The 18,395-nt window shown below is 34.5% G+C and overlaps 3 protein-coding genes across 3 annotated transcripts; all 3 read left to right on the plus strand.

The window, feature by feature from the left end:
* Positions 1–2,105: 2,105 nt before the first annotated feature.
* On the plus strand, positions 2,106–3,017 carry LOC132719126 (uncharacterized). Its single transcript, XM_060702869.1, has one exon. It carries the CDS (start codon positions 2,106–2,108, stop codon positions 3,015–3,017), a length of 912 nt encoding a protein of 303 aa, XP_060558852.1.
* A 781-nt stretch (positions 3,018–3,798) lies between these two features.
* On the plus strand, positions 3,799–5,025 carry LOC132719127 (uncharacterized). Its single transcript, XM_060702870.1, has one exon. The coding sequence runs from the start codon at positions 3,799–3,801 to the stop codon at positions 5,023–5,025; it is 1,227 nt and encodes a 408-aa protein (XP_060558853.1).
* Positions 5,026–13,028: 8,003 nt separating this feature from the next.
* LOC132719128 (low-density lipoprotein receptor-related protein 6-like) lies at positions 13,029–14,473 on the plus strand. Its single transcript, XM_060702871.1, has 3 exons — positions 13,029–13,356; positions 13,585–13,712; positions 14,313–14,473. Exons 1-3 carry the CDS (start codon positions 13,193–13,195, stop codon positions 14,471–14,473), a joined length of 453 nt encoding a protein of 150 aa, XP_060558854.1. The 5' UTR covers positions 13,029–13,192.
* The last annotated feature ends 3,922 nt before the right edge of the window (positions 14,474–18,395 follow it).

An 18,395-nucleotide genomic window follows, 5' to 3' on the forward strand; every position in this document is an offset into this window, starting at 1 on the left:
TTAATCATTTTAAAAGAATAATTTATAAACGCCTATTAAATAAACAAAAAGGGACACCGTAGAAAATATACACTTTTATTCTAGCACCGGTATAAACAGTGGATAATCTGATATGCAAGAATGTATTATCTCTTACACACAATTTCAATTTTAGCTTATCTTAGTTCTTAATTGAAATCTTGAAAGAGCATACAGGATCAAACTTGCATTAATAAGAAATAATTACAAATGTAATCTGGATAAAACATCAAGGAACATTTTGTGTATTCAAATTTGCTAAGTCGCATGGAACTCTGATTTCTTACAATATGTAAAAATATGCCCGAGATAAAAAAAAACAATAACATTTTTAGCATATAAACAACCAGCAATAATGTTTATAATCATGTTATCATGTCATTTGCATAGAGAAAACGACAATTATAATACTTACGTAAATGTAACGTATGTGATTATTTTCAGTATTAAGGTTGGTCTAAAAATTCGAAAGTGCCAAGATCACAGTTTTGTTGCGAGTACAAAAGTTAATATTATCAAAGATTCCTGGATTCCATATAGTGACCAATAATGAATCTCGGGATATTTTTTCCAAAGATTCTAAGTTTTAACAATAAATAATTCGTATCTTTTATTTATGAGGGGACTTGTTAGGCTACTGGTTTCTGTAATGATCAATACATGTGGATATTTCTTTTTACTAGTACTTTCACATTTTAATAGACCCAGGTTTCTGTTTCTTTTCTTGGATCGAAGTATATCACGGCTTTATCACTTAAGGTATCTTTTTATGATGTGAATGATTTTTCTTGATCGACAGTCCATACAAAATTTACATATTTATGTGTAAGGTGTCTTAATGGGTCTGTTAAGCTTGAATAGCCATCTATGAACTTCGGCAAATAGTTCGTGAGACCCAGAAATGAATATGGATTTTGGTATGTCCATATTTTTCACTGCATTTACTTCGTCAGGATCGGGTGAAAATCTTGATGCGGAAAAAACGTATCCGTACAACTTGATTTTAAATTGTCCGAATGAACATATATTGGCTGTTAAATGTAGAATTTCGGTCTTGAAGACGCTGCAATAAAGCTCGAAGATTGGCATCTTGTTCCTTATGTGTTTTACCAAAGTATACGATACCGTCGGCAATATTCAAAACGCCTGTTAGACCTTGAGGTGTTTGACGAAGCACGTTTTGGAAAATTATCGTTGCTCCCTGAATTAAGACGTTTACAACAAAACAGTCCAATAGGTGTATGAAATGTTGTCATTACATGTGACGCTTCATCTAATTCACTTTGATGGAAAGCTTTGTACAGATCTAGATGCGAAAACACCGTTGCGCCGTTTAACGTCAAGTTGATGTCATGCACTGCCGGGAAAACTTTTTTCTCTGTTTTGATTACGGTGTTGCTTTCCCTCATGTCTACGCACAATCTCACTTCAAGTGGAGCATTAGGTTTCGGAGCAGCTACTGAGTTCGAAACCCATAGTGTCAGTAAACCAATAACATTTTCAAGGACATCCGTTTTCTCTAAACATTTAGGTTCCTTTCTTTTTGCGCACGGTACTCTCCTAGGTAGTTGAGCAACAGGTACAACACTTTTATCAATATGAAACTTAACCTTTTTGTTTTTCAGACATCCTTGGTCTGTAAAAACTTGAGAGTATTCATCAATGATCCTGAATATGCGTCTCCGCTTTGATTGAGATAAAATTCCGATCCCTATCGAAAAATCATAACTTATCAATGAATCTTAATTGCCTTTAACGATATGGATGTGGGGGTGTATAGTAACTAGACAAAATGCGTTGTAGTTTCCAGATTCAACCTTTACTGATCAACAATCATATATAGTATAAACAACAATACAATGTTAGGTCGGAAGTGACGCTAACGTAAGCGCGGAACGTCACGTTATGACGTTATAAAAATGCGTCGTCTGTTAGCTATATGTTTAATGTTGTAACAGCGCCACCTTATGCCACAGATCTTGAAAGATTCTGGAAGTTAGAATCTATGGGGATATTAGAAGATGATACAGAGACATCTATTTTCGGTATACTTAACGCGTATAAAGAAAACTGTATCACGTACAAAGATGGACGTTATGTTGCAAAACTGCCCTGGAAAGAAGATCATTCCGTACTTCCTACAAATTACGAAATTTGCAGAAAGCGTACAGAAAACACAATTAAACGACTTTCAACAGAACCGGATATACTTAAAAAACTATGGACAAATCATAATTGATCAGTTTAAACGCGGTTTTATTGAAAAATGTGATACAAATGTTACCACATCAAACCCTGTACATTATATTCTACATCATTATGTAAAGAAGGACTCGAACACGACACCTATCCGCATCATGTATGACTGCAGTTGTAAGTCACGTGACCAGCCTAGTCTGAACGATTGCTTGATGTCGACACCACCTGAACTGAATGATTTAACTGGAATTCTTATTCGTTTTCGAATTAATAAATACGCCATAGCAACCGATATTGAGGAAGCTTTCCTCAACATTACTCTTGACGAGAACGACCGAGATGTGACGCGATTTCTATGGCTCAGTGATCCTTGTAACCCCAACAGCGAATTGACAACATATAGATTCCGAGCAGTCCTTTTTGGGGCTACGTCGTCCCCTTTTATTCTCTGCGCAACTATACTTAAGCACCTTGAACTTAACAACGACAAGAAAGCTAGCGAATATCTACGTCAAGATCTATACGTTGATAACGTGATATTAAGTTTCCAACAGGAAGAACAACTTCTACAATTCTACAGCGAGTCACGTGAGCTAATGTCATCTGCAGGTTTTAACCTTAGGTCCTGGAGTTCAAACAGTGAAATGCTTCAAATACAGGCAATCAATGATTCAGTATTAGATAATGCACAAACTCCTAAAATACTTGGAATGAAATGGGACACAAATAGTGACATTTTACTGTATCCGGTCAGAAACATACCAAATACCCAGATTGTAACAAAGAGAGAAATATTGTAGCATACATCTCGAATCTATGATCCCTTGGGTTTACTTAGTCAAGTTACCATCAGAGCAAAAATACTCCTACAGGAGTTATGGCAACAGAAGTTTGAATGGGATATGCCATTACCTGACAGTATTCAAGAAAAATGGCGTAGTTTAATAACAGATTTGAATTCCGTGACAAAAACTACGTTTCCTAGATATTACTTCGAAAATACATTAAACGCATCAAGTAACACGTGCATTAACATTTTCTGCGACGCTAGCTTGGTATCGTATGGTGCTACGGCTTACATATGTAGAGACAACCAATCTACTCTGGTAATGGCTAAAACTCGGGTTGCTCCATTTAAGAAGTTAACGTTACCTAGGTTAGAGCTAATGGCGGCAGTAACTGGATCCCGACTCAGTAAACACCTGCAGCAAAACACCAGCATAACATAGATATACATTTGGTCAGATAGTCAGATTGTGCTTTCTTGGCTTCAGACGCCTAAAACCCTTCCACGATTTGTAAGGAACAGAGTGATTGAAATCCAGGCGCTGTCCGAAAACCGGAAATGAAATAATTGTCCGACGAAAGAAAACCCTGCCGATTTACTTACGAGTGGAATCTCTGTGACTCACTTCAAGAACAGTAATCTATGGTTTCATGGACCTACATGGCTTACCACACCCGACAGTTGGCCAGTTTGGCAAGAAAAATGATACTTACGTTACCATGACAACGTTTATTGACCCAACAACCAAGCCAAAAGATACAATTTAACCATTAAGCAACATCAGTTTCATAGAAATGTCGAGATTCAGTTCGTTAACAAAGCTGCTCAGGGTTACAGCTTATGTCCTACGTTTTATATTCAAGTGTCGAGGCGGGAGTCATACTGGAAGATTGGACTTGTTAACTACAGACGAACTACGCAGAGCTGAGGAGATGTGCATACGAAGTTGCCAGATGTCCAAATATCAAGCAAAAATAAAAAATACAAAATCAAAAGGAAACAAACTTCCATTATGTAAACAACTTCAGTTATTCTTAAACAATGGCATATTAAAGTGTCGTGGTCGTATCCACAATGCTCCATTAGACGAGCTGACAAAGTTCCCGTACCTACTACCAGCTAAACATCCATTTACAAAGTTAGTTGTCAACGACGCACATTCAAGATTATTGCATGCCGGCGTTAGTTCAGCTATTACGTTTTTAAGACAGAAGTACTGGATTCCCTCGATTCGTCAAACTGTTAAAAACATTTTACGTAAATGTACATGTTGTGTGAAAGTTATTGGGAAACCCTATTTAGCACCTGACCCACCTCCATTACCAAAGTGTAGAGTTTCTGACGTCAAACCCTTTACTTATACAGGAGTAGACTTCTCTGAAGCATTACTGGTTCGGGATAGTAACAAAAGAGACATAAAAGCTTACTTATGCTTGTTAACGTGTGCTACTACGAGAGCAGTTCACCTAGAACTTGTTTCAAACCTATCAGCAGAATCATTCCTACAAGCTTACCAACGTTTCTGTAGCAGAAAATCTGTCCCTTACGTCATGATGTCAGACAACGCTAACACCTTCATATCAGCCTCAAAACAACTAAGAGATTTGTTTCACTCACTCACAGTTAGAGAAGAACTCAACAACAGAGGAATTGAGTGGAAGATGATACCTAAACGCGCCCCTTGGTTTGGTGGAATGTGGGAACGTCTCATAGGTCTGACGAACACAACAATAAAGATAGTGCTAGGACGTTCCTATGTTACCTACGAAACTTTACAGACTGTAATCACAGAAATCGAGGCAATGATTAACGATAGGCCGTTGACATATGTGTGTTCTGGTAATTCAGATGAACCGGAAGTACTTACACCATCACACTTACTTTATGGCAGACGAATAACTAAACTCCCTTATGAAGATGTCCTTTCATGTACATTCCCTACGCAAAGTGACCGTTCTTCAGTTATCAAACAGGCTACGATACTAACCACTTACGGGATAGATGGCGTCACGAATACCTGACAGCTTTACGAGAACGTCATCAGACTACTGGCAAAAATGACCAGACGATATCCGTTGGAGACGTTGTATTAGTCCACGACGATGTTCCCCGATTATTATGGACACTTGCTGTGGTTGAAGAACTCGTGCCAGGAAAAGATGGACTTATTCGAAGTGCTAAAATTCGAACTCAAAATGGACTTACAAATCGCGCAATTGTAAAACTTTACCCCCTCGAAATGTATTAATCTAAAATTTCAAAGGAAAGGTGATACATGAAAAAGAGACTGTATTCAATATATTTATGACTGTTTCTTAATTAATAATACTTTATATGAGATACTATAGCAACTGTAGTGTTCAAATAATGGATTTATTACTAAACTTTAAATAACATTTCGCGCCCCGAGTATGTCGGGAATTGATAACGTCATTTATAGCGCCTTGCATAACGTGACGTTCCGCGCTTACGTTAGCGTCACTTCCGACTTAACATTGTATTGTTGTTTATACTATATATGATTGTTGATCAGTAAAGGTCGAATCTGGAAACTACAACGCATTTTTAACTTCCGGAAGAGGTCCTGACAGTAAATAACCGAGCTTTGATTTCACTGCCGTAGGTCCGTTGCCCCTAACAACCTTATTCTGCACGATTTGCCAAAAATAGTCGGCTGAAGAACTCGTGCCAGGAAAAGATGGACTTATTCGAAGTGCTAAAATTCGAACTCAAAATGGACTTACAAATCGCTCAATTGTAAAACTTTACCCCCTCGAAATGTATTGATCTAAAATTTCAAAGGAAAGGTGATACATGAAAAAAGAGACCCTATTCAATATATTTATGACTGTTTCTTAATTAATAATACTTTATATGAGATACTATAGCAACTGTAGTGTTCAAATAATGGATTTATTACTAAACTTTAAATTACATTTCGCGCCCCGAGTATGTCCGGAATTGATAACGTCATTTATAGCGCCTTGCATAACGTGACGTTCAGCGCTTACGTTAGCGTCACTTCCGACTTAACATTGTATTGTTGTTTATATTATATATGATTGTTGATCAGTAAAGGTCGAATCTGGAAACTACAACGCATTTTTAACTTCCGGAAGAGGTCCTGACAGTAAATAACCGAGCTTTAATTTCACTGCCGTAGGTCCGTTGCCCCTAACAACCTTATTCTGCACGATTTGCCAAAAATAGTCGGCTCCAATCAAGAGTGATATCTCGAAATCGTCGTCAGTGTCGGTAATAGGATGTGCAAGTTTTAGACCTTCGATATTTTTCAAACATTTCACATTTCTCTGCAAGTTAGGTAATGGTACAGCAATGGTTGGTACAATAAGTACGTCAAGTGGTATTATCTCTCTACGTGTAGAAACACTCTGCCTGTGGGTATATGACGACACTGTTCTGATTTGCCACCAAAAGATGCTAATGTTATAGTGTCCGAACCGTTGGGCTTTAATTTCAGTTTCTCAGCAAGCTCTTCCGTAATAAATGACCTTTGAGCACCTTCGTCAAATACTATGTTTGTATTAGTTATGGTATGGTCTTGGGAACTTACTTGAGCAATAGGAGAAACCTCAATTGCATTTATTTGTTCCCCTCACATGATTAAATGTTTGAAGAACAACACTTTCCAGGCATATTTGCTAAATCTCAAATGAATAAGCTAATAACGCTGCTTGCACTGTAGGCATACGATAATTTAGCTTTTACTGAAAACCGTTTTCTGCTTTTTATAAAATGATTATCCCCCTATAATTTGCACGTCAATGTTCAGATGCAAATATCACAGTATCTCAGTCAAATCTTTAAAAAAAACTTTATTTCACTGTAATTGAAACTAATCAATGACACAAATCTTATTTTTAGAAAATGGTGCCTTACAAAATATCTATACACATGCTCCCTACGCTGTCATATGACAAAGATTTGACTGGATAACATGCAGGTCTGTTTATTTAATATCTTAACTTAAAAGCACAAATAAGCTCCACATATTTGCATTGCATTTAAATGGTTTGTACATATGTATAGTACTAGTACATGTTTTAATTATGACGACATGTGTCACAGATCAGCTTTCGTATAACATGTTTAAAATTATTTTCTGATACATTTTTGAGTTGATGTAAGTCACGTTGAAGAGGAGTTTCAAATGTAATTTTCAATGTTCAGTCTAATATTGATTAAAATCAAATATGTTCTATACACTTTATTTCTTTCATAGCACTAGATTTAAATGGCATGCATGTGCCTTGTTATATTCTTATTTGTTTAATTATGCCAACATGTCGCAAGTGATATAAACATAGACCACTCAATAGACCGTAGAAAAAATATACGGATTCCTTCTGGAGATGCAGAAATAAGAATAGGAAATTCAAAGTCTATCAACAGTCACTGAAATATCATACCACATAGAAAGGTGGCAAGATAGGCAAGCCATATAATAATATGCATAAAACAGGTTTTAGCGACTAAACCCCAGCAGAACTATTCAAAACATGTCTTCTTACGTCTGTAAGGAGACACTTTTAAATAACTATAACCTTCAACCTAGATTAAGTGCAGATACTGTGAAAGATACTGTGTCTTGCTTGGGCTAAATAAATAACACTTTTTGAAAATATATTTCAAAGTCTGGTGTCGCCCACCTGAATTTTATAGATAAAGATACGTGATTTTACATTCTCGCGTGAAACTTTCGGCCACATTCAACACAGTGACTATAGTGAAAGGCTTCTGAAAGAGATGTTATATCTCTTAGAAACGGACAGAAAGTTAAAGCGAACTTGAGAAAGAATGGCCATTTCCAGGAATTAAGTAACTGTTTATTTTAGCATTGGTTTTACTGAAACTTCTTGTCTTGTTTAACTTCTAACATTCTATCAGGAAAAACAGCAATGGCGTGACTGTCCTACCCCCACACCCACCTCCCCCACCACCAAAAATAATCCGTTAAAATGTGAATAAGGTATTATTTACACTTAATCGTCGTATAAGTCAGATACAGTAACTCTTATTTTCTTTAAAAGCTTCTTTTTACAGACCTAAGACAAAAAATATTTTACCCTCGGCTTCGCTTTGCCTCGGATAATTTGTTGCTTTTTCTAGCAAAATGTCTTCTGACGTCTGTTAGACACTTTTGAAGAGAAACTCGTACTTTGTCCATTATTTAAACATAATCTGTTTGTGGTCATTAAGGGGCATCCCCTGAGGGAAAACTTATTGACAAATAATGATCTTTTATAAATACTAGTAAATACTAAAATATTTGCAGATCTTGCAAGTTTCCGGTCTACTTCGTTGTCAATGAAATTTATCATTGAGAAACGACTGAAGAAATTTAGTTCTATTAATAAATTTGTGGTCAATGATCGTTTTGATTTGTTACCCTAGATAGTCTTAATATAAAAATGGTTGATTTCTGATAATAAAATGTTATGCTATTATGTAATTTTTGCCAGAATTTGACTGATACATGTATATTAAACGAATTATATATACACAGCATGTTCAAATTTTTAATACTACACAATACACGTAGATAGTTCATGTTCATCTACCTACCTACCTTACCCTACCCTACCCTACCCTACCCTTTACCCTCTACAGTACAAATGTAGATGAATCGTTAGTTAGAAACTTCCTACACGACCAGAAAAATAAATAAAAATAAAGCTAAGCATAAATTAATAAAATTGGTAAAGATATAAAAATTATTGTGGTTGTCTGAGTGGAAACGGGCTGCCAGAGGATCAGGAAACGGGTTGATTCAACAAAAGATCAAATTTATGAAACATTATTTCAAAGTTGTTTTTATTTCATTTTATTGTATCTTATTTTATTAATCTAGACTTAAGACGTAGTCAATATGACAGTTGCTATCTTGAAGAAGAACTAATAACCGTTTTCTATTTAAAGCTAAGTAGCCTAATACCTGGACAAAGATAATAAGAGCTATTTGACTCCACGAAACAAAAGAAAGTCCTCTACATTCTTGTATTTAATAGAGGTTAATTGAATCATTTTGTACGTTTATTTATTTCGCTGAAACTGCCATTGTTTCCTTACTCCAAGAGTATCACTTAAAAGTCACCAAAACTGGTTTCTGGAAGCCTTAATACATGTACTTTCTAACTAAAGAAGAACATTACGGCCATCCACAATCGTTGATTGCTATACTTACTATATAACTAGATCCCAATTCATGTGGTTAATTCTGTCGATTGTTTCAAATGTTCATATATAAACGTATCTTGCTTTGACTTTGCCTACTGGTATTTGCAACTTTTAAGAAGATTTTTGACCTTTCATACTTTTAATATGAATATTCAAATTGAGATATTTTAGTGAAGAGCCTTTCTTCAAATTATACTTAAGAATTGGGTGGTTGATGAAGTATTGCAGTGAGTTTCAAAATAAAATTAGAAAAACAGAATCCCTAAAGAAAGCCTAACACGGCAAAATTGAAAATGTTGAAGGCTCGGTTTGATCACCCTAAAATCAGTCCGTTGCCTTGTTTTTCATTAATATGAGTCAATTCGGTGCACTAAATATGTTCATGGTTGTCATGAAAACACGTACTACAAATTTGTTGCTAGACAAATATTTTAATAAACCCACTTAATTGTCACGGAATGATTTTTTCCTCAAATATATGAACAATCAAAGATAATAAAGACCTTTTTATCACTTTTATGCGAATGTTTACTACTACATTGTACTTCACTACATGTGAAATTCGCTTTTCGATTTCAATTGATAAAAGACCATGTACAATCCTTATTAAATTGTAAATAAATTCCTTAAACATTACAATGTTCCGTGCATGTAAAATTTTCGAAGACTAACAGGTGTAAATGTGTTAATGTTAATATTCTTTCACCTCGTCAAGCTCGAAATCCATTTTATCTGGAATCAATCCGGTGCCATAGATCCAAATCAGTTCTGGAATGGGGAAAAATTCCAAATCAAGCCGGAACGATTACATACCGTGAGTATATGAAACATTTACCTGCTTGAGGTCAGGTGACTGTGAATACAGGGTATACCATTGTGTAAAACAATCATCATATCTTAAATTTATAACCAAGTATGTGTTTTATATTTTCCATTAGGAACTGTTCCAGGCGACTTTCTGTTATTCACTGATTCAAGCAAAGACGAGGTATTTTGCATGAATGTTGCTACAAAAATATTTGCTTCAATCCCTTATACAAAAACGCTCATTCCAACTGCCGTTGACTTTGACTTTCTTGAAGAAAGAATATTTTGGACAGATGTCTTTTTGGAAGAAATAAACAGTATCTTCATAAATGGTTCCGGAAAAAAGAACATTCTGAAGGCACAGGGTAAGTATGTCTTTTATGTTTTTATGATTATTCCGTTTTAGATTTTTGCAATGTAGATTTAAACATACTATATAACTAATTTCAAAACATATATTTATTGTTCTAATTGCTATACATAAAAAGAATTAACTCTCATACCTTGTCGAAAGGCATTAACGGGCGTCACCTAGATAAAGAGAAAAATAAAATCATCAGGTGATGTCACAAGAACACCAAAAAGCAAAAAAAATGTTGCAGGTCGATTTGATTGAACCTGTTCATGGATGGTACTGGAAAGTGCAAGTTACCGTCCTCGCTCCCTAGCACCGGCGTAAGCAGAATTCAACATTTAAACATGAACATAGTTAAATTTTGAATTTAGAAATATCCGTGGATGTGTTCATACGGCGGTTCCCATGGAACCTTCAATGTGACTCTTTCGTTTTGAAAAGCTGTGTATGCTCCCCTTGTAACAGAAAGCCTGTCCCCTAAATGTGAAAACAATGAGCGGAACTTAAAAACAAGGGGATTAGAGATTATGAAACCTAAGACCTCATAAGGCAGGCACCATATCCTAATACAGTATTCAGGTAGGAATACTGGAACTATCCAAGGTGAAAAAGGTAATATAAAATGAACTAAAAATACCACAAACATGGATAAACAACCATATTGTCGTTCTGAACGATCTCCAATGATTAAAACATAACATCTTTGATTATTTATACTGGGCGATCTTTTACGGCCTCCACATTGGCACAAATAACACTGGTTTTTAAATAGACAAAAAAAGGAATTCCTGAAGATCATCCCAAAAAATAAATTTGAAAATATTGCAGGTTCGATTTGATTGAGCCTGGTCGTGGACGGTATTGAAAAGTGCACTTTACCGTGAGCCTTTATAATCACATGATATTGTGAACCTAGAAAAAAACCGATGAATGGCAACAAAAGTCGGGCCAAATTAACAAATCTCAAAAAATGACATCATGTGATAAAAAAGTTCCGTAGATGCTTCAACTAACGTCGATACGTCGATGTTTCATGACTTTAACCATTTAAAATTGGTCCCTCACTACTACCATCAAATCACATTATATATTTTTCAATATTGCGACTGTTTATGTATCAAGTTATGCATTTAAAGGTGCAACAAGACAAAGTACAGTAAGCGTTGTTTTGTCGAAGCATAAATCAAACCCATCAATTGAGAAAAAAACGTTATGGGTAATTTTAGAAATAAGAAAAATTTTACAATATAAGTCTTTGTCATGTAAATGTCAAGGCCAATTTCAGTTTAACCTGCTTGAAGGTACTTACTAATATTATACATTACACACTAAGAATACAAAAAATCCAATGGCAACTTTCTTCTTACACAATACCGGCGAGCAATATAAGGGGTGTTTTGCCTTTCTTCGTCGGGCCCTTGAGGTTGTTTTTTTTGTTGCTCTGTCTTCCTTTAGGACATTGAGTACTTTTGTTATGGTCATTGGGTTTACTTATAAATGTTTGTACATGATCATTTTGGTGTTTTACTTATTTAACCTTTTGTAACCATAACAACTGTTAGAATTTCACTTGGCGGGGATTCATTTTATTTACACTGTATCGTTTATAGGAACATGGTGGGGCTAAGAGTGAGGTTTGGGGTCCGCCTGGGTTCCTTGCCATTGGTTCTTGTTGCTGGGTCATATGGGGGTTGCGTTCATTGAACGCCGCCTTTCCTTGTTGATCTTGTTTGTCATATTTGGTGCACCATTAACCGGTTTAAACTCCCCAGCAGCACTTGTGCTGCTGACTATTCGAAGGCGGCGCCCCTCTATGTTCCTCAGATGTATGTCTATGTTGTTTCATACTGTTTTGGTGACACCTTTGCTTGTGTCCTTTGTTGTTTTCTCGTCAACGGTAAGTATCTTCCCCTTTACCCCTAGTTTTATTTCTTTAATTACCCCCCCCCCCCTTCTCCTGTGCTCGTTAACTCTGTGGGCCTATTATTCAATCATTTATTTGTTTTCTTTGAGTTCCTTGTCAGTTACAAATTATTTCCTATTCGAGAAATTGTTTGTTTCCTTTGAGTTCCTTGTCAGTTACAAATTATTTATCATTTTAATGATTGGCCTGTTCGTGCTCTGGCCTTGTGCCCCGTCCTGTTTTTCTTTTGGGTCCGCCTGGGCTCCTTGCCGCTGGTTCTTGTTGTTGGGTCATGTGGGGGTTGCGTTCATTGAACGCCGCCTTTCCTTGTTAATCTTGTTTATCTTATTTTATTCATCTAAATTTGACGAAAATCTGATTGAATACCGTCAGAAATTGTCATTAAAACCTGCCACATAAAGCATGGCATTGTCTTAAGTTATAAAGGATCGAAATGTAACAATGTATTTTCCATTTCTAATGCAAAGCTTATTCAGCTTAAATGAATTATTTATTAACTAGTTATCCATCATTTTCAATTTTTGTCGTTATTGGCATTAAGTTTTATTCTATTTATATGAAATTTAGGATAAATTACGTAATATTACACACATTGGTGAAAACATTTGATTGAAAAAGGATAAGTAAAAATATTCTACTTGAGGGAACTGTCCTTTTCTAGAAAAAGTTCATTCGCCAATGAAAGTAGAAAGAAGACTGTAAACGCATGCGGAAGAAGGCGAACGGTTTAGAAAGTTGGTACTCGATATTTGTTACGCTATCCCTAGTAAGATTTGGACAGATACGTATGTACATATTTCAAACTCCATGCGTTAGATATTCCTGTTTAATACATGTTTTACACATGTAAATAAATTCCACGTTACTTTCTTTAAATTATTCTGCAACATTATTTTCAGGATCTATGTTTGATGGTCTAGCAATTGATTCCGAGCTGCGTCTATTGTTTTATACGGATACAGGAAAAAAGGAAATTGTAAAAATGAGACTGGCTGACACAGAAATTACTGTCTTATTTGATTCGTTTCTTGAGAAACCTAGGGATATAGAAATCGATTCATCTAGAAGGTTAGTGTCATTCTGTAAATAACAATCAAACAATACAAATAATATTCAATTGTGTCTTTATATTTTAGATAGCTGATGGGATATAATGTATATTTAAATTTTTAAACCAAAACGACATATCTTATGCAAAAATAAGAATAAAGGATAAAAAAATATGTCAAGCATATAATGGTACATATAAATGACATATTGTAAAGATTAAAGTTTTTATTTGTTTCTCTTGTAAAGAAAAATATATTGGACAGACTGGGGCATGAATGCAAAAATTGAAACAGCATACTATGACGGGACAAACAGAAAGACTATCGCCAACACAAATTTAAAATGGCCTAATGGTATTTCTTTGGATCATGAAGGTACATGTATGTTCATTCATCATCATACTTTCAGCTACTTCTTTACATTATTTCTCTGATAACGCAATTAAATTATCGGTTTTAAAAACTTATTAATGAACAAGTCAAAATGATATTTAGTTATTTTATTACCCAAAATACGGAGATTAGTGATTAAAGGAAATATCAATTCTGATTTACCTCTATGTGTCGTACTTATTCCTGTATATTTATGTTCTCTGACAATCTATGTCGATCTGAAATTTTGAAATATTTATCTATTTCAGTCGCTTTACAATTTCAATCTAAAATAAAATTATATCTTCTTAAGAATGTGCGCTTTATTTTCTAAATGATTATCTTTCCCAAATGTATGCTTATTGCATACCACAAATCATAGTAAAAAAATTTCCTTCCAGACTTCTGTTGGCCCATATATATATATATGTGTGTGTGTGCGTGCGCGCGCGTGTGTGCGTGCGTGAAATAGTGTATTTTATACTCGTAGCTGTAGCTGTTACTTTGGAAAACATAACAATGTTGGAGTAAATACTCACACAATAATACATAATTAAGATTTTTTTTCGTAATAATATAATATTGACATGAATCATTTTTAAGCTGAAATTATCTACTGGTGCGACGGTGGTACAGGGAACATTGAAAAGTCAAATATTGACGGTACAAACAGGCAAATTGTGAAGAGAGCACCTGGATCTCATCCCTATGGAATTGCTCTTTACGGTGACATTCTTTTCTATACAGATTGGGAAACAAGGTAAAAAAGATAAACACTTTTTTATGTCATTTACCTTCAGGTTAAGGGGAGCGGTGGCCTAGTAGTTCAGGTGTCTGCCTCTCAACCCAGATATCATGGGTTCGATTCCTAATTTGGTCAAGGCCATGTTTCAGTACTGGTTGGATCCAGAAAGCGAACTCGAAAGTGGTAATTATAAGTTGCAAAAAATGTTTCGCAATCGAGCTTAAATAAATATGTTCAAATCTAAACCAACCTTCAGGTGATCATTAATTGCTCGGTATAAGACAACGGCATCAGAAATTACAATGATAAATTAGCTAATCAAATGTATGTTATTGTATAACTGTCATTTTTTTTCAAACATATGCATAAAACATGATATAATCACAATCATTATTTGATAATGACAAAAAATATCAACTATTTTGAATAAAGGGCCATCACTTATATTGCGCATATGCACATTCATTTTAATGTACACTGCCAAAAATTTGTTTTCATTCTAGCGATTGCGAAGCATGTTCCTTAAATACGCTGCATATGCTTTAGAATCGAAGTGTATTAAGTTGTTTAAATTTAATTTATGTCATGTATTGCATCTAGTATAAAATTATACTGAAAGAAAATAAGCGTGACACGAGTTTTGGACATTCAATCTATCAGTTCAGACGCAGACTTAACAAATTTGCAATCTGCATTATTGTTCTTTTAAATTACACGTATGTCGTATCAGATAACGAAAAAAAGGTGATAAATCAAAGTTAACAAATTGTTTTGGTCTTAAAGAGTGACAGAAAAAACGAGTAACAAACCTTTCGACAGTAAAATTATTTATTCTTAAATAAAACAAGTTACTAAATCGTACAAAATAACAAAATATTTACAGTACCAGAAAGTTGAAATAATTATTATAACTAATATAATAACTTATAATCCTGTCTGATCCTGGTACTTAATTACATTTCCACATGCCTTGTTATATCCTCACAAATGCTGTTGTTGTGGGTGTTTTTTTTACGTTTTTGTGGGTTTTTTCTTCTTTCTTCTTTGTTGTTGTCGTTGTTGTTTTTTGTTTGTTTGTTTTTCTTTATTTACAAAGAGCACAAGTCCCAAAATAGCGGGAAACATCAGCAGTGTACAAACATAAATATATACAAATACATAATTTAAAATGGCTATATTACATTCTTAGGATTATAGTTGTATAAAGATAAAATAATATGAGAAGGAAGAAAATAAGCTTACATATTTAGTATAATTAATAGTTAAAATATGCTTTAATCAATATACATCTACAATGATTTGTTTAAAGGTTTCAGTATTTAACAATATAAGTTAAACTCTTTCCTCAAAAACTGGAAAATAAAAATAATGCAATAATCATGCAGCATAGAGAGCTTGTATCATAGTTTAGGGACCTTGATGTTGAAAATGTGCCCATGTTAAATCGTATACAGATACATGCACAGTGGTTAGTTTGTTTGTTTTGGGTTTTACGTCACATCGACACAGTATAGGTCATATCGCGACGTTCCAGCTTTACTGGTGGAAGAAGACCTCAGGTGCCCTTCCGTACATTATTTCAGGCACGAACGGGCACCTGAGTAGAACCACCGACGTTCCGTAAGCTAGCTGGAAAGCTTCCTCACATGAAAGAATCCAAAGTCCCTGTCGGGATTCAAACCCACAGCGGTGAGGGGCAAGTGGTTTGAAGTCAACGACCTTAACCACTCGGCCACGGACGCCCCTTGCACAGTGGTTAACTGGAGTGCAGGTATTAGTCACCCAGGTACACATTGATTGGCTCATTATTTCTGGAGTAAACTTATTGTGATGGCAGAGAAAGAGATAGCGATAGAAATATCATATTCAGATGCTCGTTCATTGGTTACTTTTTCCCGGGGTTTCATATTGTGACAACGGGGAACGTGTTTTTATTTGTGCCTATGATACAAAAGAGAAAGAACAAACGCTTCCTCATACAAATCAGATAGCCTCGTGTTTCGATGCTCTTTCTGTTATATATTGTTCCAGTAATGCCATGTAAAAAGAATAGTTAATATTCAAAAATGTCTAGGAACTAAGTGTGTTCATGTATTACAATGTGTCATGCAAGAAAAGCACTGATATTGATACAAAGCATCAAAGGGCGTCCAAGCAAGAAACGTAGCAAGTGAAGATGAACAAGTAGACATCTGATGACTAGATATTCTTGTAAACTTTTCAATGGTTAATTGGTTTTACCAGAATTGTATAATATTAATGAATGGGCGGACGAAAGACATTGTTCATCATGAACATTGGTAGGCATGCTAGAGATTAAAATATTAAAGGGTTTTTTTTTTGTTTTTTTGTTTTTTTTTGCACAAGAACTTGAAATTCTATCAAAATTAACGATAATATCCAAAATGTACAGGTCTATAATATCCCAAAATATACCCCCTCTATGGAATAAGTCTATTTATACTTTATAGGGGTTATTTTTGGATATTATCATAAATATTGGTTATTTGATAAAATTTCAAATTCATGTAGTATTTTCTTTGGAACATACTAAATAGTAGTCTTAATGAAAAAAGTCTGTTAATTGATTTATTGGGGGTCAATGCACCAATTTAATGAATTAGTTAAAAAAAACTCGTCTGTCTGACCCACCAGTGTGTAATAAACCCAAAACAACTCATGGTAAAATTGCAGACGAAAGTTTCTGTTGTTAAAATGTCACAATATTCGGCAAATCAACATTCCACTCAAACTACTATAAAATCGAGTGGCTTCAAACAAAATATAGAAAAATCAGGGTCGAGTTTAGTTAAAGTGACATTATGCTCATATTTTCATAGTCAAGTTGAGCTGAATTGACTTTATATTTCAAAAGATTGACTGTTTAAATGATGTTTGACCACAGGTGATATTTGAAAATGTTTAGATAAAATTATAAATCTGCCTTAAATATAAAAAGACGGTCCACTCTTTTTATAAACTGAACGGTACACGTACATTCTAATGGATATTTACAGAAAATTCCTTAGGATCCGTGTGTTATTTATTGTTTTTACGAAGTCAATTATTAAATGAAAAGGAATTATTGCAAAATGAAAACTTATTTATTTATTCACATGTTCACTCATTATATACCCTTGGATGGGTATAATGTCACTTTAAAGAGACTTGAACAGCGAATAGGTTTTATAGTATACTACTGCTTGACCTGTTAACTGTCGCACAACGTCAACAGAAAAACGACATTTTAAGTTATGAACTAGGTCTATTTAAATACTCACGGTAAAATTGTCATAAGTGCAATCAGGACCGTAAAAAAGAAAACTGGAAAAAAACTACGGAAAAGACAATTTCAAAATGATAATACTATGATTTAACATGTCGTAAAAATAATGTTACAGACAAAGATAACTTAAATTTTTTCTATAGATTTTCAATTCAATGTTTGAATATCTTTGCATTTCATTTCCTGCAAAAATGCCCAGTTCGTTATTTATTACCATAGCGCAACACAAATGAGGGTTTCGTAAACTAAAACTACTTCTATAAATAGATTTTCGGACTTTCATAATGTTAAGGTCATCATTCTAATCTTAGGTACAGCAATATATAATAAACAAAAGTTATCCTTTATATATTTATACAAATACGAGTCTGACGTATCGTTTATTTCAGCTCTTCAGCTTTGAATATAGATATCTTTTAACTTTTGAAAGTTTGCTTTAATAAGCCATTTTCTACTGCTAAATCATTGAGCATACAATACTCCAGAAAAACCTGTCTCACATAAATATTGTTTAACATTTTCTATCCAGTTTGACTTAACTAAATTCTTAGACTGATTTTTTTCCAAAAAAGACACATCGACTTATCCCCACATTTCACTTCAATATAATAAAATCGGTTTGATTGTCCTTTCAATAGTTCGATTTGTAAATGAA

Source organism: Ruditapes philippinarum, unplaced genomic scaffold (assembly GCF_026571515.1).
Source record: "Ruditapes philippinarum isolate M1 unplaced genomic scaffold, ASM2657151v2 ctg1182_1_1_1_1, whole genome shotgun sequence".
Classification (NCBI taxonomy): domain Eukaryota; kingdom Metazoa; phylum Mollusca; class Bivalvia; order Venerida; family Veneridae; genus Ruditapes; species Ruditapes philippinarum.

Coding starts and splice junctions, on each gene's coding strand:
- LOC132719127 (XM_060702870.1), top strand. CDS start 3,799: ATGTCGAGATTCAGTTCGTTAACAAAGCTGCTCAGGGTTACAGCTTAT.
- LOC132719128 (XM_060702871.1), top strand. CDS start 13,193: ATGTTTGATGGTCTAGCAATTGATTCCGAGCTGCGTCTATTGTTTTAT. Junction 13,357..13,584: donor GAAATCGATTCATCTAGAAG/GTTAGTGTCATT, acceptor TCTCTTGTAAAG/AAAAATATATTGGACAGACT. Junction 13,713..14,312: donor TATTTCTTTGGATCATGAAG/GTACATGTATGT, acceptor ATCATTTTTAAG/CTGAAATTATCTACTGGTGC.
- LOC132719126 (XM_060702869.1), top strand. CDS start 2,106: ATGGACGTTATGTTGCAAAACTGCCCTGGAAAGAAGATCATTCCGTAC.